The sequence below is a fragment of the Ptychodera flava genome, chromosome 17, assembly GCF_041260155.1.
Source record: "Ptychodera flava strain L36383 chromosome 17, AS_Pfla_20210202, whole genome shotgun sequence".
NCBI classification, from domain to species: domain Eukaryota; kingdom Metazoa; phylum Hemichordata; class Enteropneusta; family Ptychoderidae; genus Ptychodera; species Ptychodera flava.
The window spans coordinates 22,813,647-22,839,340 of record NC_091944.1 but is presented as its reverse complement, the minus strand read 5'-3'; the positions used below and the strand labels follow the sequence as shown (position 1 = coordinate 22,839,340).

Sequence of the window (25,694 nt, the reverse complement as noted above, 5' to 3'; positions counted from 1 at the left end):
TTAGATTTGCATACAGTAAACAGTGCTTTAATAAAACTACAAAAATACAACAACGAAGATATCACTTTGAAAGCCTCTATGTCACGTGGTCTGATGAATTTCATATTTTTACAACATATAAAAGAAATGCAACGGAATGCATGTATTTCGAAAATGTAGTTCACTTTTTTGCGTTAACAAATTACATTGTAAATTGAAAGTGAACAACGTTGTGTGAATGTGAATATGTTTCGAAAAAAAGAATAAAAATGAGTTTTTCCTTTGTTTCAGATGAAAAGGGCGTCCATTTTTAAAATGCTGTGCAATGCTGCACCACAAGTGTAATAGTGTCATTCGCGGTTAGGGAAGTGTTTTGTTTTCGTGGGGTAATGGGCCATTTTCATGACTCCTAGCCACATTTGAATATTTCAATGTGCTGACACGAGGTGAAATGCTAATTTGTACTCGAAATAGAATTGTAGTTGCAATTCAACCTTAGGGTCATTGAATATGGATCGAAGTTACAGAGTCCTAGCAATAGAAAGTACAAGAGTGTGAAGTCATGAAGCGGTCATGAAAAACTAAACAAATTATTCGAGTAACTTCAGACTCAAAGTCAAGATTTACAAATATAAAGTACACGACACTTGTACTGAAAGCATCCCCCTTGATTTTAGGCACATTTTGGCCAACCATTAAAACCAATTTGACTTGTCAACAAAGACAAAAATAAATTTTTAACAATATTTAATTGGGTCTTTTGGTAAACTGAAATTTGAAAACAAACACTAGAAAACAGAGATATTATTATTGTTTTTATGGGAGGGAAATATGAATGTCTGAATTAAGTCAGCCTCACAGCAATACAAACTAATTTCTGATTGGGGGGTTAACCAGCAGCCAACATTTTTTCCATTTAAAAATAGGCCCCAAAACAGTGTTATCGAGACCATCTTAAGAGCTTGGTTTATTGGTTGGACAAAATGTGTGATTGTTGCATTCACGGTATAAAATAGGACCGTCTTCATATTGTAATTCAAATATTCATTGCAGAGAATTTTATAAAAAAAAATGCGTTAAATAGTACAAAAATATGACCACGCTTACCAAATATAGAAAAATTGATAGTATAATACTTGTATGTTAAAAGTTCATAAATGTTCATAAAATATATAATTGCATAACACCTTTTTGTTGAATATAAAAATTGTACATGGCAATTAACCTGACCTTTACATCTTAAGAATTATATAAAATTATTGTAAATGTATTCAAAAGTGCATTGATTAATACAGTCTGAAGGGTACTGTCATTTGTAGGCGTTGATGGTCATCTGTGCCAGGAAGAATCGCAATGAAAGAGTGAAATATAGAAACAGCTTTGGTGAAAATGAGGTGTCTATTTATACATACCTTCGTGAGACTTTATTTTATATTTTGATCATGACGACACTAGCCAATATTAAACAAGAACAGGAAACGGTAAACTGATTTGGCAAGTAGTTTCCTACTCGGTCAATCCTGGAAGGATTATATGTAACTTCTCTACCTTGCAGACGCCTATCTAGAAATGGTCAAACTAGGTTGGTTGAAGGCAGACGAAAATTTCGACCCTTGCACCGATGGAATGTAATAAAACGGTCAAATTTCTAATATCAAGACCATTTCTTATGTAAATATTGGAAGTTTGATTTTTTCACGGGTTTGGCGGTCGTAGCTATATGTCAGTCAATGAAATAACAAGGTGACAGTACATGCCTTCTCGTCCCATTGACAGAAAATTACTTATTGTATTTTGCTCAAGCTTGATACCTGCTCAAGCTTCAGCTATGCGAGATGCAGTATCAGACCTCAACATAACCAACCGATCACTCAATCCACAGACGAAAAAAATCGCCATTAACGTGAGCTTTTAAGGATGATTTCTACCTCGATTATGCCATTAAATGGATTTCAAAATATTGAATGCTTACATTCTAATTATTGTGTTTGTCACAGGATTTCATAATATCTCTTCAGTGACTGCTATAATGCACCAATCTGTCCCAGTGCGAGGAGCCTCACATTTTGGCAGGCTTTGAGGAATTGCCATCGGGGCTCGTGGCTACTGCCTTGTAGCCGTTCTCTTCTCGGTCGGTCGGTGCTTTACCCCTCAGAGTAAACCAAGTAAGGAAACAGAAAATCACGGTAAGCAGCTTGAGGAACATTATGACAGCGTAGTATCTCAAACGATAGGCGTCGACATCGTACACCCAACACGTACCCCGATCACCGCAGGGATTACGCCCCCAGTACTGGCACGCCGAGTCAAAGATAGCACCGATGTATATTGATGTTGGAAGCCAAGCTATCGAGAAACAATACATTACAGGTGAATATATTATTCCATACATTTCTCTCAGACCAAGATAATGTAATCGTTGGCCAGACTTAAGTTTAATAATTTCATACGTTTCTAATATACGATGATTCATTATTAAGGCATATTCTAAACTATCTATACAATTATTATACGTTTCCAACCACTCTAGTTTTATTTTAGTTATATAATCATAGAGCAAACATGGATTAATAACAATAACACACATAGATACAAACACACAGATACATACATACTGTATACATACATACATACATACACACACACACATACATACATACATACATACATACATACATACATACATATACATACATACATACATACATACATACATACATACATACATACATACATACATACATACATACATACATACATACATACATACATACATACATACATACAGAAAAGCATAAATATTCTTTGTTCTATATGTTATGTTCTTTCATATCAACCGTTTTTTGAAACCACTAACAATAGCATTGCTTCACTTTACAGGGCTCGAAATTAACTTTTACCCTGGTAGTCACATTGGGCTACCATTTTCTGAAGTTGGTAGCCCAGCGACAAGGTCTGGTAGCCTATGCATGAATGGAGAGGGTTTTTTGTAGAGAATATTTTATCTATATCTAGACAATGAACGATTTATTTTGCATGATTCTATCCAGTGAGTGAATTTTCTAGTCATTTGACATCAATACCTGAAGCTCATAGCCTTAGGAGAACGGTATAGCATGTGTAGTGGACAACGGTGACGCCTCAAAGTTTGACGACCTATTCACACATACGCAGAGCTTTGATGTTCGCAATGACAACGACTTTTCACTCAGCACGTGTAAACATAACATGGCTAAAAATAGATTGGCTATGAATTTCAGGATGGCAACTTGGTACAGTCATGTTCCTAATACTTTCGTGGCAATTTTGACTATATTTCCCCAGCATATCATGGGATGATCTCGTACACGTGATATTTTATTGAAAGTTTGTCGCAAGAAATTCGACACGTCCTTTCTGTGTCCAGCTGGGTTGACTGTATGAGCGTCGGTATAGCATGTGTAGTAGCGTCATGTCGCCCACTAAGTAATTACATGTCCCAGGCTTTGGTAGTCTGTGTGGGCTACCATTTCATGGACTTTGGTAGCCCCAGGGAAATGTTGGTAGTCTGTGGACGCGGGACTACCGCTAATTTCGAGCCCTGCTTTATATGCATTTCAGCATATGCTGGCATAGTAACCTACCGAATAGTTGAGAGAACATCGCTCTAATTCCGAGAGCAAAGGGTTTTTCTGTCGGCTTGACGCTCCTTAAAAAAAGACGAAGGAATAACAAAGAGTTAACTCATAGCACAAATCAGAAAGGGCGTACATTGATTTCTTTGATCAATACTAAGGTATTCAATTTTTCAACACAAATCGAAATCGTGCAATGAAACAACGGTTAAAGAAAGAACGCTGAAAAAACTATCTACTCTAATCATCAAGAAATACATGGGCACTAACTTCGATACAGCGCTTGTTTCACGTTCACCGCCGTAGGTATTTGCCGTGTCTAGATTACAAACAGTTATCGGAGTCAGGTAAAATGTTGTCCACTTTGATATTAATTCTTAATAAAAGTAGCAAGTAAGATAACAGTGCCAGTAAGACGAATGCTATTGTTGGTATTTATTATTTTGAATTTCATCGAGTAGAACGTAACAATGTTTGTTATGTTGGGTTCAGGCAGATAATATAACTTTTTACCTGACATTGGTTTTATGTTTTTTGCCACACAGATTTTTGAGTAAAGTAGGCATGAAATTAAACTATGTATGTATGTATGTATGTATGTATGTATGTATGTATGTATGTATGTATGTATGTATGTATGTATGTATGTATGTATGTATGTATGTATGTATGTATGTATGTATGTATGTATGTGTGTGTGTGTGTGTGTGTGTGTGTGTGTGTGTGTGTATGTATGTATGTATGTATGTATGTGTTAGCGAGCTAGCTATCTTGTTTTGGCTGTTGTCGTTATATCTAGCTTTCGGTCGGACGAGCTCAGTTTTACTTCCACTGTCTATCATGAGTATCATGAGATCCTCTGCAATTACTTTATTTTACTACTGTTGGTCAACTACCTGCATTTTATGTACATATTCACCTCAGAAGAATCTCCAGGGAGGCGGTCTGTGGTAGACTTTTAATGAAACTCATGCAGAACAACAGAACTGTAAACGCAATCAGCTGTTTAGTGCACTGCTCTCCACATATACCAGGCCTGGCAGTTCCGCCATCGTCTGAAGGATTGTATGCAACGCCCCCGTGCGGCGAAAAAACATCTGAGGGCTTCTCTGTGGACAGTTGAATGACAGTCGAATTCCTCATTGGGGTCTTATACAGCTCGGCTTTTGTATCATTATAAGCCACGACCTTGTCAGTTGTCGAGTGTTCAAATTTTATTGTCAGTTCGTCATCCATTTGAGCGCCATCTTGGTTTATGGTAGTTCCCTCAGTCGAATACATCATAATCGCAACAACTCTCTCTTCGTCGTTTCCCTTAAGATTCTCAACGCAAGAACACCCTGATAAAGTCTAAAATAAATCAAAATGTTATCTTTACAAATGGAATGTTATCTATAAGAATAGAATGTTATATATACGAATAGAATGTTATCTGTACGAGTAGATGATGAACATACGTCATTTTGGTAGCACTTTTGCTGACCAATGAGAATTAATATACTTCTCTAAAATTTGAAATCCGGTGGAGCTCATTTGAAGACAAAACAAAAAGGCTTGAGAATGTTTTTTAACCGCAGGACAAACAATGGCGATTTCTCCTTTCATAATCGATCACATGTTCATACAATGCGATGCAAATTGCAGAAATAAACAAAGGTCACTCCACAAAAGTTTGTGGAGTGAAACCAAGGTGTACTTCAAAGAAAAATGCTTACGAATTGACATTCCTGCTCGTATAACTCTACGAATAAAATAACTCACCATGGCAGTTGGATCTGAGGTCTGTTGCCGAGCCGCACATCCAGCGTGGCAGGCCGAAGAGTACGTCACGCCGTCCGAACCGCAGACTGGATTAAACGGTGAATTCGGCGGACACATGCACTCGGTGTTACACTTTGCATCCATACCGTTGGAAGTGTCGTGAATACTGCCACTGTGTAAGTAAATTCAGTCACGATATCAAAGTCAATATATATATATATATATATATATATATATATATATATATATATATATATATAATATATATATATATATATATATATATATATATATATATATAATATTATGTATATATGTATATATGTATGTATAAAACGCGTACATTTCCCATCATATATATGTCCGGGAGCTGACGTGTTGACATTATGTAACGCTACGTAAAGCAATTATTAGGAGTGTGCAATGCATTCTTTGTTTAAAAACTGTTTTTGTAAACGTGCAAGACAAGGAATTCGAAGTTGGTAGCGTTGACTTAAGCTCTCATTTGGCATCATTGTAACTCTGTGGCCAAACTAATCAAGTCAAACGGTGCCTCAATAACAAACAGCGGGAAAGAAACTTTAAAATACGACTTCGGTTTTGTTGAGTTCGGCAAGGGAACACGATGGTGCAACAAAAAACAGCGGACATTTGCCATACATATCGCATTAAGTGTTTACCTGATACCGAGACTTTTACTAATCATCTCAGGAACTGCACGACATAAAAAACTGAACAACAAAAATTCAGAAGCAGCGAGACTGATGGAAAAGAACACTACTAAGACTTTTAGCAAATCGGTTTTATGATCATGATGTGTCAGATAAACCCGGTGCTTATCAATAGAAAGCACAATATTTGTGTCTAAACTATCAGATCTCACTAGGATTCCTGGCAAGAATGAAGGGAAAATGTGAATTAACAGACTCCCTTGACTTTATACGCTGAAGACGAGATCTCGCCAGACTTTTCGTATAAAGTGTACAAATATTTTACTATGCGTCCCATGCTCAACAAGTCAGAATTTGCATAACAGTTACAGTACATTTACCAATGATTTTGACGATGAGATACAGCTGGATATTGATACACTACCTAATCAGGTTTGTCAGTTTGCTCTTGAATTTACCCTTATGTGGTCAACTTTTACAACTTTGCGCCAACATCAGACAGACTAAAACAGCAGGTGACGCAGCAAGATGTCTGTAAACTAATATGTAGTATGTTTATATCTTTACAGCAGCAATCAGTTTCAATGGTGACACACACAGAGACTGGTTGCCAAGTTTTACAAGCAGTTCAAATTCACAAAGAGGTGGTAAAAGAACAACGTTACTGCAAATTTAGACTCAGAGGACAGTGTTCTTTGTAGTTGAATATCAATAAAGTTCATGACTTCAAAATAATAGAGTGATGTGTGATGTGATGCGTTTTTTTGTCTGGTTCAACGTCTGTTTGTACAAATGTACAGATCATTACGCCAGTGAAACTGATAGCTGCTAATTACGTGTCAGCGTATGTATACAAAGCCCCACCATGGCTGGCAATACCAGAACATCTCGTTGTCTGAGTTTTATTAGACTAGAAAGTTGCTGACTCAAAGCCCTGACTTCCAGACATTGCTATCGCTACTCAAATGTTCTGATTCTTTCAGATCGATTTGTGTGTTGTTTTTTAGATTTTGTTTGAAGTCATGAACTTTATTGATATTCAACTACAAAGAACACTGTCTATTATTTTTTTGTGTTTAATAAAAACGTCGGATCAACTAGAAATGATAAACACTCTTACAATGTTGCAATGTTTTTATCGCTTGTCGCTACAATCTTGTCAATATAGAAAACAAATGACGTTCACGAAATAGCCTGAAACCCCCAAGTTCACTTCGTACTGAAGTAGGCCCCGATGTCAGCTCATTGAGAAATGTGGTGTCATTCATTTGTTGATAACCAAAGTAAAGTTTGTTCATTTTACACATCACTCTATTATTTTTGAAGTCATGAACTTTATTGATATTCAACTGCAAAGAACACTGTCCTCTGAGTCTAAATTTTAAGTAACGTCGTTCTTTTACCACCTCTCCGTGAATATGAACTGCTTGTAAACTTGGCAATCAGTCTCTGTGTGTGTCACCATTGAAACTGATAGCTGCTGTAAAGATATAAACATACTACATGGTAACTCACAGGTCCAGTAGGCATAATTTGTGATGATTTTTTCCTATTATTATCATAAAAAATAATTATGAATATTAATAAATTATTAATATGAATGTGACAGAATATTAAAACTTTTTTACACACAATGTCGTCTAGTTTGTGTAGATGCCATCTGGAAACTCCATTGTTTTGATAATTATGATTATGAATAAATTATGATTATGATTAATAAAGTCATATTTTACACATTGTAATGTGCTTATGTGAACAACCCTCTGGAAACCCTCATACAGTTTCACAATCTATGCCAAAATATACAAGTGACACCATTGCCAAGGTTTAGTCTACGGCGAGAGTTACCATTGCCCAGGTTCAGTCTACGGCGAGAGTTACTACACAGTGTATATAATGAGAAGGTAGCCAGCTCCACTCGACAGTAAACTGACATACCCATGAATTACCTCCGTTTTCTTCACTTCTGCATGTTGATTCTCAAAATTTCTCCCGGTGTTGGCAAGTCCATAAATCAGCCATCAAATCTACCCAGTTTTGGCCACTTAGACGGAAAATTTGTGAAGTTTGGGGCTGCGAGAAGGTATATATCGCCAATGAAATGATGCTGCCTTAGCGGAATCGACAGCATCCGGGATCTTTTAGGGCCGTTTGCGAAATTTGAATGTAGCCGCCAAGCGGGGCCGAGGGCGGAGCCATGATTTAACGTTATTAGATATGCTGACATAATTGATCGTACGGCCAATGAACGCTCGTGACCTTTTTTACACATGAAAGTTACACTTACACTGTACGATTACTTCATGGTCTGTCCAAGGATGGAGGTGCCTCAAGTCAACGGTCCAAGCTATGTATGTGTGATTACAAACGGATGACGGGTTGCAGATGCGTTTGTTTATGATAGATACCCGGTTGACATTGTGAAAATATGTCAAGTTCAGCGACTTGGCGAGGAGACCTCAAAACAGCGTACGTACGTACAAACACGCAGTCACCTTCCAATTGAACTTGTGATTTTCAGAGATTTACAATGAAAATACAGGCAGCGTTGACTGTCGTCTATTTTGCTGCCCAACAAATATTAAAACACAGTCACGAACGTGTTTTACAGACAAAGCACAGACAATGTACCTTGAAATCGATATCTTTTTTATTGAAAAGGCGTACGCGTGCTGGCGTTACGAGGACCTGTTACTTTTTTATGAATATGTTAAACAAATATATCCATGTCTTGCAAAAAATACTGAGAAAAAGTAAAATTTTAATAATATTATCAATAGTTTTATTACAGAGCTTCCGTTAACGCAAAATCCTGCGTATTTCAAGCATGTTATTACTTTGAAGTACGCAAAGTAAAATGACGTCTGCGTAACCCGATACGCATTAAAAAGCGCAGTCTCTGTAACAAAGACATGAGCACACGTAGTTTCCCTTCAATGTGAAGTTTATCCAGGACTAAAAATAAATTGTTTGCTGATAAAAATGTTCATAATTTAGCAATATTTTGTCCTACATCCTGTAATCACGTTTCCTTCAAGTCTGTACCAATAAAAATGTAACAAGTTCATAGAGTTCGTCGTTATTGCAACAAAAATGTTTTTTTTTTTTTCCGCTGCGCCAATGCATACTTGTAAACCCTGAGATCTCCTAGTCGAATATCAAGTTTAAGTTAATGCTACGCAAACTTAAAAATAATAGTTTTATGCCGGTCTGCAAACTTATTCCAGATTATTGCAAAATTGGCCATAATTGCAGCCGTGATTCCAGTCTCATCTGTCCCGTGTGAGCGCGTGGGTTCAGTACCCAAAACAGGATTACAAAATCGAAACGTAGCTGTCTAAGTGACTATGCCTGATCTAAATGATCTGATGGTGATAACCATGGAAGGCCCGAGACTAAGTGAATTTGACTTCAGAGCAGCGATGATAGGTCAAGCGGCGAAGGCAATAGTGGGAAGTTGTAGTCTAAATAATTAGTAAGAAAGGAAAATCGTCGACAGAAAATAGAACAGAACAAATTGTGAAACTAATATCAAAGAAAAAACATTGTCACTGATGTTGTTTATTGAACACTTTATTCATTGACTTTTGAACCGGTTTTCGATATCGCGTAGACAGCTGTATATATAGGTACTTACATGTAGTCATGTTGTACGCATTTTTGGTACATTTTACGCAAATAGAAAAACAATTTGCGAACAGCCTTACGCAGATTTGGAAATCCTAACCGAAGCTCTGCAGTTTTATCACACTCAGAAACTGAAGCGAGGACTTTCTGTCTTCGGGAAAAACAATTGACGCTACACACGGATGCAGCAGGGTCTATGGAAAAAACACTAAAATTTTGAAACGAGAACGGGCAAGAAAATGTCAGCACGTTTGTAAGCCTGGAAGTGTTAGTCGTGTTCCTTGCTATTCAAGGTATTTGTGGGTACGGTGTGCACATGGCGGAGGTTCTTCGGGAATAGGTGGATACCGTGGAAACCTAGCTGTGATATCGCAGCGGCGAACGCGTTCAAATCAAAGGTCACCGCCACGGTCAAATATCACAGCTAGTGGAAACATTTAATTGCTACGGATTAGTCGCTGATGTGTTTGGCGGAGGAGGGGCAGAGGAGTCGGTCACAGTTGATGACGGTGTGCTCACTGTCGTGGGAAGTTCATCTGGAGGTGGACGTTTGTAATGGACGTACGTGATGACGGTGTCATCAAATAATATGGATAAGGTGTATATAATGCTGGCAAACACGATCGCAGCAATCTATATTGAGCTGCCTGCTGCGGTGTTTTTTCAGTTGATGCTGTCCCCGTTTCGCTGAAGCTACCACCTCCATTGATCGCATACCCAGTAAGCTGCTTTGGAGCAACCTTACAACTGCTATAAAGTTCGAAAAATACATCGTCCAACTAGAGAAATGGTTGATCAGACACATGTACATTCGGGTCAACTGATGAGAGGTCTAATCAAAGGTCACGAGCGTTCATTGGCCGTACGATCAATTATGTCAGCATATCTAATAACGTTAAATCATGGCTCCGCCCTCGGCCCCGCTTGGCGGCTACATTCAAATTTCGCAAACGGCCCTAAAAGATCCCGGATGCTGTCGATTCCGCTAAGGCAGCATCATTTCATTGGCGATATATACCTTCTCGCAGCCCCAAACTTCACAAATTTTCCGTCTAAGTGGCCAAAACTGGGTAGATTTGATGGCTGATTTATGGACTTGCCAACACCGGGAGAAATTTTGAGAATCAACATGCAGAAGTGAAGAAAACGGAGGTAATTCATGGGTATGTCAGTTTACTGTCGATTGGAGCTGGCTACCTTCTCATTATATACACTGTGTAGTAACTCTCGCCGTAGACTGAACCTGGGCAATGGTAACTCTCGCAGTAGACTAAACCTTGGCAATGGTGTCACTTGTATATTTTGGCATAGATTGTGAAACTGTATGAGGGTTTCCAGAGGGTTGTTCACATAAGCACATTACAATGTGTAAAATATGACTTTATTAATCATAATCATAATTTATTCATAATCATAATTATCAAAACAATGGAGTTTCCAGATGGCATCTACACAAACTAGACGACATTGTGTGTAAAAAAGTTTTAATATTCTGTAACATTCATATTAATAATTTATTAATATTCATAATTATTTTTTATGATAATAATAGGAAAAAATCATCACAAATTATGCCTACTGGACCTGTGAGTAAATTAGTTTACAGACATCTTGCTGCGTCACCTGCTGTTTTAGTCTGTCTGATGTTGGCGCAAAGTTGTAAAAGTTGACCACTAAAAGGGTAAATTCTCGAGCAAACTGACAAACCTAATTAGGTAGTGTATCAATATCCAGCTGTATCTCATCGTCAAAATCATTGGTAAATGTACTGTAAATACCTGCGCAGTTTACCTCAAACTAATGTGAATCTCAACGTCCTGGTGAACGTTATTTGTCCTGTATCGCGAGACAATGTCCTGTTGTATACAACGAGATTTGTAAAATTTCCCACCATAGCGAATTAATCAACACTCATTCACTCCTACACTCTCATTTGGCGTCAACTTACTTGCTGGAAGACGGGTACGAGTAATTGATTCCGGCAAATTTGTAGTTTTCACACCCGATGAACATAAGTGGGATGATCATCAACAAACACAACAAGTGGACAATGGTTATATTTCTCGCAATTTTCTTCAGTGTCGGCTTGAATCTTCGCAGGAGGACGCCACCAGTGAAGATACCGATTGTAGAGGGAATGATAAAACCGATTGCTGCCAGGACAAAATGTGAGATATCGTTCACGAAGAGAAAGCAAAGTATTTTAACCTACGTCGTATTCAATGAGAAAGGGTTACATGTCACTTTTCCATATGCGATAAGCACTAACTCCACAGTCGGTTGACTGTGACCCGTCATTCTTCCGGGGTATTTTGTTTGCTCGTCGTTTGTCCATGGAGGTTAGAAGGGGAGTTATCTCTTCTACCTCGATGCTGTCTCTTACATCGATTTCGATTTCCAATACCTATACATTTTATACGTCCCTCACGTTTAATTTAGTCTGTTTTCTGACTTAAACCTCGAGATAAAATTCTGCGATTTTCTCTTCCGTAAATCTTGCAGTTATAGTCTATTAGGTTGAATGTTCAGTGACCACAAACCCTGTTGTACTAGTTTGGCTCCCTGCCCCATTGCTACCACTGGCTGCGCTGTCACCAGATTATCATCTGATTATCTCAGACAATGTCGCCAATGTACTCACCAGTAGGTCTATAACCATGGAAAGCAGAAGCGAGCCTGCTGTCTATGGTATAACAGAAGATACACTTGTTGGTGCGTTCTTTGTCGACTTTGTCAAAATTACTTGGTGATATCCGAACTTACCCTTGCTTGTTGATGCGTTGGGCAATCAAAGCCATCAGATAATAAAACCAACAAAACTTAGCTTAGGCCAAAAAACATGTTTCTGGTCCTTGACATTCAACAAGGGTGATGCAGCGACGCGGTTTTTTCCCCTTTTATTTTTTATTCCTAACAATTCTGGTTTGGCACTATTGATTCAACATTTATTGTCTTTTATCACTGACTGCATAATACTTCCGTTTTCGTTTAAGCATTTTTGGACATGCAAACAGGGATATCAAGCATAGCTGATGAGTATGTAACCCCCCCCCCTCCCCCCCAAAAAGAAGTCATGACGCGCACGTTCTGAGATGACTCGCGCGGTGACCAGAAACGACCTTTTACAGTTATCACAGGACAAATATACTTGAAACAGACGAAATCTTTACAAAACCAATGCTAGGACCAAGACACCCAAGGTTGGTAGCCTACTCTTTATCAGCAATATCTCAGTCAAAACTATTAAAATAAATAGAAATAATAGCAGCAAGAAATCCGCGCTCAGGCCAAGACACCTCCATCCCCAGGGAAGGACGTGTTCGCTTTTCCCTGTACGTATCGTACCACTTTCCTAAGCAAAGCGCAGCCAACGGCAGAAATTGGACAGGAAACCTGACTACCCGTGGCTCTATACCATGAGGACAACAGAATGCTGGGTCCTTCACAAGTACTAAAGATGACAATTAGCTATAGGGGGCCGTAGATAATCGACAAACGCTCATTATGAGATTCCTTGCGTTTATTGTTAGGGACCGTTCAGTTTTTACGGCCTGGGGGCCGGCAAAATCTTGTCGCCGGTGTTCAAAAAAATATAGCCCCCCCCCCCTGCATTTTTCGCGAAAAAATGTTGAACCCCCCCCTTGTCAGACGGAAAAATTTGATGACCCCCCCCCCCCCCCCGCTGAAAAATAACCAAAACCCATACGCCAAATTTACCGGTTTGGATTTGAACTCCGGTACGCGGCGCACTTTATACGTGTAGCAGAGATGCCAGTGCACAAACTTCTCAGCCACATCCATGCAAACGTCTGTTAATTAGGACGACTGTAAGGCAATTTTGAACTTCATTTCCATAGACAACTTATGTCCATGGACATTGTATAAAGTAAACTTTATTGGAGTGGTTCGCCAAAGGCAGCCCTCCGGTTAAGAGGGCCATGGGCCATTACGTAAAGTCAACTTTATTTTAGTGGGCAACCAAAGGTGGCCCGCTGGTAAAAAGAGGGTCGATCATGGCCATTGCACGAAGTAAACTTTACTGAACAGGGCCGCTGAAGGCGTCCGGCCGTTAAGATGGTCATGGGGTATTACAATAAAGTCAATTTATTGTAGTGGGCCACCGCAGGCGGCCCGCCGGTAAAGAGGGTCGATCATGGCCATTGCATGAAGTAAACCTAATTGGAGTGGGCCGCCAAAGGCGTCTGCCCGTTAAGAGGGTCATGGGTAATACATAAAGTATATTTATAGTAGTGGGCCGCCGAAGGCGGCCCGCTGGTAAAGAGGGTCGATCATGGCCATTGCATGAAGTAAACCTAATTGGAGTGGGCCGCAAAAGGCGTCTGCCCGTTAAGAGGGTCATGGGTAATACATAAAGTATATTTATTGTAGTGGGCCGCCGAAGGCGGCCCGCCGGTAAAGAGGGTCGATCATGGCCATGGCATAAAAGTGAACTTTATTGTAGGTATTATGTTTTTGAAAATGTGGTGACCCCCCCTTTCCTACCAGTGAAAAAGTGATGACCCCCCCCCCTTCGCGGATTCCAAAATTATGATGACCCCCCTGGATTTTGCCCCCCCCCCCCCCGGCCGTAAAAATTGAACGGTCCCTTAGCCCTGTCCCGATGACCGTGTGCAGACTATATGTCACCATTACGTCAAGAACGGCCCTATACACGAAACAACAAATAATACTCAGTGACAGTCAGTCACCCTTCACATTTTGTTTTAGATGTTTTGTTGTTCAAATCTCACACAAGTATAAACTTAAACAACCTATTTCAGCAAATTGTCGTCTTTGAGAGGGAGTTCAAATTGATATGCTGTCATTTGGAAGGGAAAGGGGACCATGTTTGAACGAAATGAATTTCGTGTGCTATGTATGTGCATGTCTTATACTTATATATTGTGCACTGTCCACTTGAAGGCCTATTTGCCATTTTCAGTGTTTGCACTTCATGAAAATTTAAACATTTTTCATGAGAGTACATGTCCACCGATACCATCCTATCTTTGTTTCGCAACAAAACAATTACAACAAATTGTACTCACGGACAATGATGGCGGCTACAGACACGCTGGTCCTGAACTGGTTGATGACGTACTTAGTCGAAAAGGGCGCCACCGCACTCAACAGAGCGGCGTCGGCAGTCATGGCAGCTATTGCCCACATAAGTGTGGAGTTTGTGAAGAGACGCTTCATGGCTCGTGGGAATTCTTCATCACAAATAACAAAGAACGTAATCGGCAAGGTTTGTTAAATCAGTTGTTCAAAAAGCGAATATGAGAATTGATACTAAACGGCTCAGTGATAGCCAAGGTGTGTTGTAAAATTGTAGCGGGAAAGAAATCTATGATTTGAGCCGGTAAGCTTATTATTTTATGTATGCAACTGTGCAGAAGAAACCAGAACCTCGCAAATATTCTTTCTTAAGGAAGTTCTTGCCTCGAAACTGAAAGACTGTAAACTTTTGCTCAAACTTTACCCAAGCAACTTAACTCTCAATCATTTTCTTTCAAAATTAAGAATAAAATCGGGGATTACTGTGCAAATTTTGGTACTAGACAAACAAATAACCCAATATTCAACGATATTTGAATTCAAAGTGGCCGCCATCCCTGTGCTATCTCTACGGAGGAAAATAATATTCCCGATTTTCATATTTTATCTACTCCATGAATTTCAAAAATATTCCTCGCAAGTGGTAGGCCAAAAGAATATTGTAAAAAGTTTGAGAGTCCGACTTTCTGTCCCCGAAGGGCATTCTGTCTTAACAAATTATCTTGCAGAACTTGTGTTTTGATGTGGTTGTCATAGCGACGACAATGATCTATGTTATCAGAGCTTCGCTGTAGAATCTTTATCTTATATGTTTGTAAGAAGCGACGGTCAATAATATTGTGTATAATTTCTGTTATCATATATATATATATATATATATATATTATATATATATATATTATATATATATATATATATATATATATATATATATATATATATATAAGCAATACCCCCGCCGCAGGAGGGTATACACGAGATTTTGGTACAATGCGCGACATATAGCACGAGCCGATAGGCGAGTGCTATATGGAGCGAATTGTACCAAAATCGAGTGTATACCCGACTGCGAAGGGGTTATTGCTATTATATTATATCAACTTGCGTGTATTTGTTGTCTTACTTGGGTATTTTCATCACTCTAAGCGCCAAATGCAGAAAACGGACGTCTGAGAGATCGAACGTCGGAAATTCTGCGCCCGAGACCGAGCATTTTTATAAGTTGGGATTCCGTACAGGCACACAGTATCCTACGATAAATACGCATTACGTCCATATCGACATTGCATTTTATTCGCATGCAACATGAACGATACTTGTCAAAAAATACCTGCTGCACTCACACAGAAAATGGGTCAAGAGTTCAAATCAAAAGAAAAAAGTAACAATTTTTTTCGTAAATTTACATAAGAACAATAGTCCTGGCTTTTTTGGCATACTAAAAATAGATTTGTATCATTCTGTACCGCATACCGTCGCGACATTCAGTGATGGCACAGTGAAGTTACAGGATCTATTTTTGATGGATAATTTGGACGTTAATTGTACCAGAAAACAAGCAGTTTTAAAATAATCCAGACTTGCGATGACTGCAACTGTGATGAACAGTTGTGCAGATTCTGAGTGTGTTGCCCGATGCAGGGAGAGCTGGACGCTGACACTGCTCGTTGCATTTGATGTCAAATATCGTCGCAGTCGCCAGGAGTCATCCCATTGTTATTTTGAACTTCTTGGTCTACATCGTTAGGACATCCCGATCTGTTATAGCCCAAACTTTGGTAAATAATATCTGACATACCGTTACTGTGAGGAAGTGTCAATTTATTTGTGTATGAACGAATACTATCTTCATTTTAAAGAGCGGTACTAGGATATATCGCGTCTCGACTCCCGCAAAGTGCACGGTGCACTGTCGCCCTAATATTTGTGTGCATCATACCCCAAACGTGCTGCTTCAGAGATGTCTTTCATCATCGATCCCAACTTATTAACACCAAGAGGTGAGTTACAGACCCACACTTTATCTGTGTATCGAAATTCGGTCTTCGGTCACCGTCTTTCTCGAGGGTCTGTGGTTTAGATAGGTACGTTCAAATGCACCGACCGGGCAAGTTTCGAAAATGCTGGTTTAGGGGCCCGTTTTAGCACTGCTACCAGTGCTAAAACAGTATTTTAGCATCGGTGGAATGAGCTCTCGTCCAATCAGAATGGCGCATGATAGCATGATATAATATATATATATATATATATATATATATATATATATATATATATATATATATGTATACATGTACGTATGTATTAAATACACATACACACATACATACATACATACGTATATGTACGTATGTATTAAATACACATACATACATACATACATACATACATACATACATACATACATACATACATACATACATACATACATACATACATACATGCATGCATGCATGCATGCATGCATGCATGCATGCATGCATGCATGCATGCATACATGCATACATACATACATACATACATACATACATACATACATACATACATACATACATACATACATACATACATACATACATACATACATACATGCATGCATGCATGCATACATGCATGCATGCATACATACCTTTTATTTTCTCAGACATGGTAACTTCTTTGATATCATCTTCTATTTTCTCAGCCTCTTCTACGTCTTCTTTTGGTTTTCTTAATTTCTTGGGCAACAGAAATAACGGTATCGCGGCAAAGAGGAGGAGGGTAGCGTTGACAAAGAACCCTATCCACCACGCACCAACCCAGCGGGGGTCCGTTTTATCGATTTCCACCGTGGACTCGTCTACGCGGTAGTAGTCTACGTACTTGTTGGTGTAGTACGCCGCCATTGGGTAACCGATCAGCGGGCCGAGGCCGTACATCGAGTAAAGAATTCCTACAAGAAACAGAGAACATTAAGTTTTTTAACACACCTCGTCCAAGCTCTCTGTTGTGATTCGATCATTCAAGGTCACGTAGTATGCATCATTTTGACGCTGATACAGGCAAAGAGCAAGTTATCGGTTAACAGTTTTCAAATCTGTTAACCTGTTTAACAGTTCGGAACAACTGTTAACTGCGGAAGTTTGAAAGTGCCGTCTCCGCATGCTCACATTCTATAAAGCACAAAGAAGGTGGACATGTTGTCTGTAACCGAGAGATAGCTGAGAAAATTGTCGATTTTTAGGCAAGAAAGTTGGATGATACGTGTTACAAGACACACATTGACCGACCACATTTGGGTAAACGTATGATGTTGAGTCGCTAAAAATAGTCTGTTTCCCTCGGACTGTACGGTCTCGCGCGAAATACTGTTTTATGGCGACTCTCAGGTCCTCGGGCAACAGAGGTATGCTGTTACCCTCATGGACAGAATAATAGCACAATAGCATAATAGCATTATGGCACACTCCAGGTCATGATAGATAGCTAAGATACAGAGAGCTAGGCATTACTTTGTTTCACCTAGTATATGCATCATGTTGTTCATAAATAATTCGCTTTGCATGATTCAGGACTTTTTACATCGATCTTAAATGAAACTTGTCTTGCATGAATATGAGGCTGGTTATCCGATACTCTGTTTCGATGACGTAATTATCGGAAAGTTTGGCACTCGATGACACAAGATTTACATAAATATGTTGTTTAGATGCCTGACCAGTACTTTTTGACTGTGAACGCCCTCTTTTGTTTTGTTCTGTCATGGAGTGATGGAAAATACATGCACTTACCAAAATATAGAGGCGCCTTCTTTCGTTGCACGTTATCGTCGATGTACGACACGCCAAGTGTGAAAAGTGGTGTGATACCGACTCCCATTAAGAGCAAGCCGAGAAACAGACAGAGTAGTACCGTCAGGCTGTTCCCAGATAACGCTGAATCTTCGCAGAATGTCACGAGACTTTGATTGGAAACGGCAATTGAGTCTCCGGTTTGACCAGGCACGCACAGTCCGGAAGAGGAGTTAAAAGAGCCGCCCGGCATTTCACCGTACTCGTACGGGTCCGATATGAATTGCGTGAATCCGATAATTAGCAATCCGAATATGGACAACAGAATGCCGAATCCGATCCATCGAGGACGGTGGCTCGTCGCTTGGCCGCCGAAGTAGGTCATCAACGGCAGTGCTATGAGGGACGAGAGGTCGAGGAAAGTGAAGCAAGCTCCGAGAACCGTCGACGACAAGGCGAACTGTCGCTCCCAGCTGACCACTGCGGTCGAAAACGAAGCAAAGTTCAGCGTCGTTATAACCGTCGTCAACATAATCACGACAAAGGCTACTTTGACATTTGCGAAAGCCTGAAGCCATCGCGGCCTCCACGATCCTATTCCACAAGTATAGTCGTCGCTGTCTGCCAGGTTTGCTTGTCCATCGCTCGCGGACTTTTTGCCTTTGTTGCCGTGTTCATCCATTAAGAAAGCGTTCTTACTGTCGTCGCCTTTCGCCTCTTGGCTTTTGTCGCCTTCCATCGTGTATGCCTTATAAGAAATCAAAAAATGCAAATATGAGTAAAACGAAAATAGAAGAACTACTGAGAAAATTACGGCGGTTGTACTATAGCAATACCAAGAGCCGACACGCAGCCAGCAGCACTGAGTATCATCAATGCGTGCACATATCAACCCGTTCAACAAGGACTTTTTATGACCCAAAACACAAGGCACAGTTCGACAAGCGTGTTCCATTTTCTCAAAAATAAATCATTGTTGGCGTTGGCAAACTCTTCGTTGTTAAGCAAAAGCAAATTAAACCGCAGGTCATACAGACTAGGTCATTCTATCAATTACCGTTAAAGGATGCCAGAGTGGAGTCGTTAGACCATATCGTGTCTAGTCAGTGGTCAATCAATGTCGATGCCAAAATTATGAGATTGACAAAATGTGAGAATGAATGAGCCTAAATTCCAATAACGACAGTTCTGCACTTCATGGTGCACAGATCACATACCGATTGTACCCCCTTTGGAAGATGTTTTTAAACTTATTGCTATCGCTCTGCCAAATTTGTCAGGCCAGCGAAAGTGAGACACAGACATATACAAGTTATCAGCTATAGATAGTCGGACGAGTAAAAGTGCGTATTCTCAAAAGATAAGAGGCGGTTTAGGCCGACATCGAACGATTCAATGGCCCGCTTGATGACTAATTGGTAAAATATGGCCTACTTCTCAAAACAGATAAGTTTTAGCCCGAGAGCGGTCTACCTAGACATACCTGGTCTATTGCGTGTGGACGAAGCAATGTTTTGATTCCAAAGAAGTATGTAGTTATCAAAAGTGAATTTACTGTGTGCCTGGGCACATTAGACGTCTACTGTGGCAAAGTCTGCTGATAAAATCAGTGTCGCGTAGACAGCAAATTCGAACACTGACCAGGAGAGAACCTTGTCACATATATAATCGGCATGTTAGGCAATTTAATCTGGGCCCTTAGCGTCTTCAATCAACCGTTCGGACTGTACCAACCGCATTGCAACCCGTGGTGACGCCAGAAGTCTTATTTATTTTACTTGTCCAAACAACTTATAATTCGATTTATGTCAACATTTATGTGAACATGAAGATGCTTCACATATATGAAAAGATGATTTCACCACAGAAAACTCAAGCTTATCATGTCCGACCACCTGTTGATCCCTTCTCACAGGCGCCGCTTTCGACCTAGAGTAACAGAGGTGTACAATAGTCCCCTCCTTGCGCATCATTTTGCGTCGACCTTACTCAAATTTAGGCCAATCAGTGCCCAACAGACGAATTCTGCCTATTGCTCTGCTGAGGGTCAAATATGCGGGCAATGTTTGAGAAGAAAGGAAAGTTGAATAGTGTACAGAAAACACCATCAACAAAGAATGGTAGCCTATAGCATTGTAATTTTTTTTTGCTCAGCCGTTGATCTTAAACCGAATTACTAATCCCGAACCTTTGCGCCCTGGGGGCTACAAAGATGCCGAGGCTTTTGTAGCATTTTGGATTTTATCAGAAATGACGTTTCATTCGCTGAACTTTGATAATAAGGTCTTGCTCCCACCCAGTGAATTCGACAAAAGAGTGATCTCTGAAAAGAATGTCTCGAATAAAGACCGATTGTAAAATCGAGTAATTATTCACCCGATGGGAGTGTGTATCTGCCATCTTTACCGTTTGAATTCGATTTATTTGAAAAAAAAAACATGACTGTAGAACTGTGGAGAGGACTGCCTGCACATAAGAAATGGTTTTGCTACAGTAGTCGTGTATGACTGACCTTTCACTCTTCTTTAACTATGCTGTGACTTATGACCCCTTGAATAAAAGCCGTCGATTTGACGTAAAACTTGCTTTAATGGAGTAGGTGTACACATGAATTCAATTGGTCAACTTAACTGACACTTAAGTGTCGCAATATAGAATCACAAAATGCTTATGAATCCATGTATATGGTGATGGAAATTGTCGTCTTTGCTAGTTTGACAAAAACAGATGTTTAAACATTTAGCATTACAAGCTATCTACTGTAACTTCTTCTCCTCGTTTGCAGCATACTCTCCTAGGCAATAATATGAGTTTTAAATGCCTGTTCTGGTCCATCATCATCCTACCTATCGCCAATACACCTGTATAGAGTCGACGTCCTCAAAACTTTTGTAAGGGTCAGATTGTATGGCGTAAACAAGATAGATATTCTGATAATTATTCATAGTGCACCGAGTGAACTTACTCTATCACATTCTGAGTACCTTCGGAAGTCAGAAGGCAAAAAGTCCCCATAAAATATCCGTAGACGCTGAATCTTGCAAGGATCGAAGGTCAACTTGAGACGACCGTAACCGTAACTTTTTGTAGCATTTTCAGTATAGAACTTAAGACACCATGCAGAGAGAGCTTTGCTTTCCAAGAGTTAGGCTTGATACAAAAGTAGCAAAGATATATTTCTCTCATCACAAGATTTAGCGAGACTTCTAGAGCCGATGAACCCGGCTATCGCATAATATGTGGGTAAAACACGTCGCGTTTTGTTTGAAAATTTGTCTCCTGAGTGGCGACAAGTGTGCTGTTTGCCTTGCGTCGCCACACTGCCCTGCTAAACACGGGGCAAGAACTTGCATTTTACGCGGGCGAGCATTTTTACCTTGATCATTGGGCCGGAGAGGGCAGACAGACAGTTCCCTATTATAACATTAGCCCGAGTCAAAACGTGATATTTCGCTCAGCAGACAAATTGCAAAAGCACAAAGTAGATAGACAGAAAGTAGGCTTTGGTCGTTCATGAGGGTTTCCGAGGGAGGATAAATCGTGCAGTGGGGTTGGACGAGAAATTAAATGAAACGAAAACGAATCTTAGAGAGGTGGAAATTTCGAATGGCTTTTCCTTTTACACTCGAAACGTTCATTTTTTTTAACATGCCTTAGAGTAGTATAATTATAAGTGAAAAATCCTCTTTTAAACAGGTTCTCGAAATCGTCAGGCTGCTTGTCCCTGTAAACGCAGCGGGAACACTTGATTTAGTGAAGTCCTACACAACCCGGAAACTTGTTTTTCCTCATAAATATTTATCCTGAAGGGCGCTGATTACACGAACGTATGTTAACAAGGTGGGTGTATCATATTGAAAGAAAAATGTTATATTTATAAGCACTGCCAAAAGATTCATTATATAACGGGACAATCAACAAATTGACGAGAAGAAACGTACAAAATGACGCTAATGTCTTTGAATCTACAGACACAGCAACGTATATCAATGTGTCGCGTTTCGTTATTCGAATTTCTTTTCTCGGGTGTCCCTAACTTAATCCAATTTTCTTTGATAACTCCTCAACGTATCCTTTAAAATCTCGTCGTGACGCGCATGACGTATTTTCAAACATAGTAAAACAGCCGATTACCAGAGTACCTTCGTCGAAGCCATCTTCGAGCTGCTCTAATCACAGGCCATGCTGGTCATTGCGGTGCACTTTTACCGACTTTGCACAATGTGATAATAATAGCCATTCTGTGTGTTCCCAATTGTTCATTTCCAATATGCTGACACTGCCGCTGTGTCGATTTTCGAGGTCAACTGTTGGTAGAATGCGCTTCGGGGACAGATATTCGGGCTATCAAAGTTTTTCAATTCTTTTCTGTTCTACCACTTGTCGGGGTTCATTTTCAAGCTCTTTGAGTAAGAAAAACTTTCACTGTCTTTGTTTTTTTGAAATTCGAAAATGTAATTTTTCTCCATAGAGTTAACACTGGGATGACAGCCATTTTGAATTTCATATATCGGTAAATGGGTAATTACATATTTTGTCTCTCTAGCACCGAAATTTGCACGGTGATCTCCATATTTATATTTGATTTTGAAAGTGAATTGGTGAAAGATTCATTGAGGAAAACTTGAGCGAAAGTTTAAGTCTTTTACCTTTGGAGGCCCATAATAATGAGCCTGCAATTGAGACATTTTAGCGTTCATGATGTACGATGTCCCTTGTCGCCATCTTTCCTAGGCAGACAAGGGTGTTATGAGTTTGTATGTTTGCAAACACTCTGATTCTGAAATTTAAACAATTGCTCGAGGCTTTGCTGTAAATCAGAACAACAAATGAGCGTTTCAAGGGTTATTCAACTTTTTCTGTCGGTCAAAGTATGCGCTCACTGACTATGCAATCTTCTCGGCCACATGTATGTTGTGATTGCGAAAGTTTTTGACATGGAGTTTGCGTGACCGTGCACTCAGAAAATGACCTTGCAGAACAGACAAGTGTGCCATTATGTGAACAGAGATGGTCTGGAACTCAACAATGGGAAGGGCCACCTATCGAGCTCTTCTGCCATCGTTGAGTTTATAGACGAAGTTATCTAAGAGTAGACCGTAATACATGAAGTTGTTGCCCTTATCACGACAGTTGACTTGACTCTATGATACCGGAAGACGAGCGTAAACCCTACCTTTACAGTTTCCTGCGTTGAATCAGGCCACAGTGATCTGGGTACGCTGCGCCCTTTACAGGTCGGTCAACCTTTGATTGCAAACGAAGTTGACCAGGCGTTTTGTTATCGCTGTGACCTTTGGGACACAATAACAGTACAATCATGTGATTTGTGAATGGAAGGGGCGTGGCACGACTGTCACTTATACGTAACTGACCATGCGTAGCGCGGACCTGTTTTATTTTCGTCACGTGACAAAAGTCCACACGGTCGTTCCGTTATGAAACTTGATAATATTTGGCCAACAATATTTGACATAGATGTGTGCAGATACCTGATGGCACTATCAAGTTGTTTTCATAGACACACCAGGCAGTACCATATGCCCATACACATACTCTGCCTGTCTGTCTGTCCGCCTGTTTGTCTGTCTGTATATTCGTGCGTGCATGCGTGCAAGTATGTATGTATGTATGTATGTATGTATGTATGTATGTATGTATGTACTTTGCTGTACGCAAGGAATTATCAGTGTTTGTTGAGCGTGCATTATATACCCACGCAATAATTTTATCACAATTAAACGTCTACAAATGCGATTGATTTTTATGAACAAACTCTTTAAAATCGACGCCTCACCTTATTCGTGTCAATGTATTTATATAGGCTAAGGTGCACAGTCACTCCTCAGGTATGACAAGATTTATGCTTATACTAGAGTGTTTGAAATTACTTTATTGCATGAACAAAAAGTGCTTGGTGTCACTACTTTGACCTCTTGTGTGAACAAGAGTGCTGAGTACACAAACTGGTTACACTGTATACACTCGTAATTTTTTCAGCAACAATTTTACAGGAGTTGTGATTTGACTGATTGTATTTTAACATAACAATCGGTGTTACTCTAGTCTTTGACTTGCTGTTTTAGAAGCCAAATATCAAATGTAATGAACGTTAATTTATTGTGCCTCAAAACATTTGATGATTCCTTGTACTCAGAACATATCTGTTGAGAGTACACCAGGATAGAATGAACAACGCTTTACGAAACTACAGGAACAAACCATTCTAGTAAACAACTAAGACGGCCTCGTCCAGCTGATTGATGATTTGTAATATTTTTCAAAACATATCAAAGAAATACAATGCAAGTCAGGGTTTTTTGAAGATGCAGTTTTCGTTCATTTTGGGTAAATAACCAAATATATCAGATTGGTTCATAAGTTTGTGTATCACGGAAATATATTTTGCTATATACTAATGAAGGATGAAATAAAACTTGTTGTGCTTCTGTTTAAGATTTAAAAAAAATACTTTTTCCCAAATTTTGTTTGCTGTTGTACCACTTCGAATAATAATTGTTCGAGGCTATCCCAGTCTCTGTTTAGCTTTTGGTGAAGTAATGCACCCTTTTCATCACTCCTGCCACATGATGACCGTACATCGCGGTTCTTTTGGTGATACGTGGTAATTCGAACTTCAACGCGCTGAGATGTGGAGGAATGTTTATTTTTTCCTTGCAATAGAATTGCAGTTACAATACAGCCTAGACTTGTGTAACTCCTGAACAAACAGTCACTCGTAAATGGTACTAGAGCACTTACAATGATTTATTGAAAATTGATACCATGTTGGCGTATCCATGTTAAATAGCACCGTACTGCAGTTACACTTTTGGCCAGTTTACTGTTGATTAAGCCCCCTTGATGCAGTCAGAAATTCTCTTTGTAAAAAGGCAAAACCAACACTATCTGGGGCACAGGGGAGTCAGGAAAAAACAGACAAACAAACATATAAATAAACAAACAAAAATAAACAAACATACCAACAAGAACACATAAAAATAAATAAATAAACATACAGACGAGCATACCGACAAGCATATTAACAACTAAATAAACAAAAAAACATACGTTGAATAAATAAACAAACATGAATATATGTATATGTGTATACATTTCCTTGTTTATTTCTTTGTATGTTTATTTTTTGTTCATTTATCTAGTTGTTTTATGCTTTTCTGTATGTTTATTTATGTATTTGTATGTATGCTTGTTTG

General features: G+C 39.4%; 1 protein-coding gene across 2 annotated transcripts; it reads right to left on the bottom strand.

Annotated features, from left to right (window-relative positions):
* Positions 1 to 23,793, bottom strand: LOC139115816 (solute carrier organic anion transporter family member 2A1-like). Of its 2 annotated transcripts, XM_070678189.1 has the most exons (9): positions 23,654 to 23,793; positions 18,478 to 19,225; positions 17,337 to 17,639; positions 14,701 to 14,865; positions 11,601 to 11,805; positions 5,355 to 5,526; positions 4,513 to 4,943; positions 3,603 to 3,667; positions 1 to 2,325 (listed from the first exon to the last, which is right to left on the bottom strand). In XM_070678189.1, exons 2-9 carry the CDS (start codon positions 19,214 to 19,216, stop codon positions 2,039 to 2,041), a joined length of 2,367 nt encoding a protein of 788 aa, XP_070534290.1. In that variant the 5' UTR covers positions 19,217 to 19,225; positions 23,654 to 23,793; the 3' UTR covers positions 1 to 2,038. The 2 variants fall into 2 exon arrangements, with proteins under 2 accessions (XP_070534290.1, XP_070534291.1); XM_070678190.1 differs by lacking the exon at positions 14,701 to 14,865.
* Positions 23,794 to 25,694: the final 1,901 nt, after the last annotated feature.

Excerpts from the sequence above, each read along its gene's own strand:
- LOC139115816 (XM_070678189.1), bottom strand. The coding sequence starts at position 19,216 with ATGGAAGGCGACAAAAGCCAAGAGGCGAAAGGCGACGACAGTAAGAAC. Across the intron at positions 11,806-14,700 it reads TGTAGCCGCCATCATTGTCC|CAATCGGTTTTATCATTCCC; the intron begins GTGAGTACAATT and ends TTGTCCTGGCAG. Across the intron at positions 3,668-4,512 it reads TCCCTGGAGATTCTTCTGAG|GAGCGTCAAGCCGACAGAAA; the intron begins GTGAATATGTAC and ends TCTTTTTTTAAG.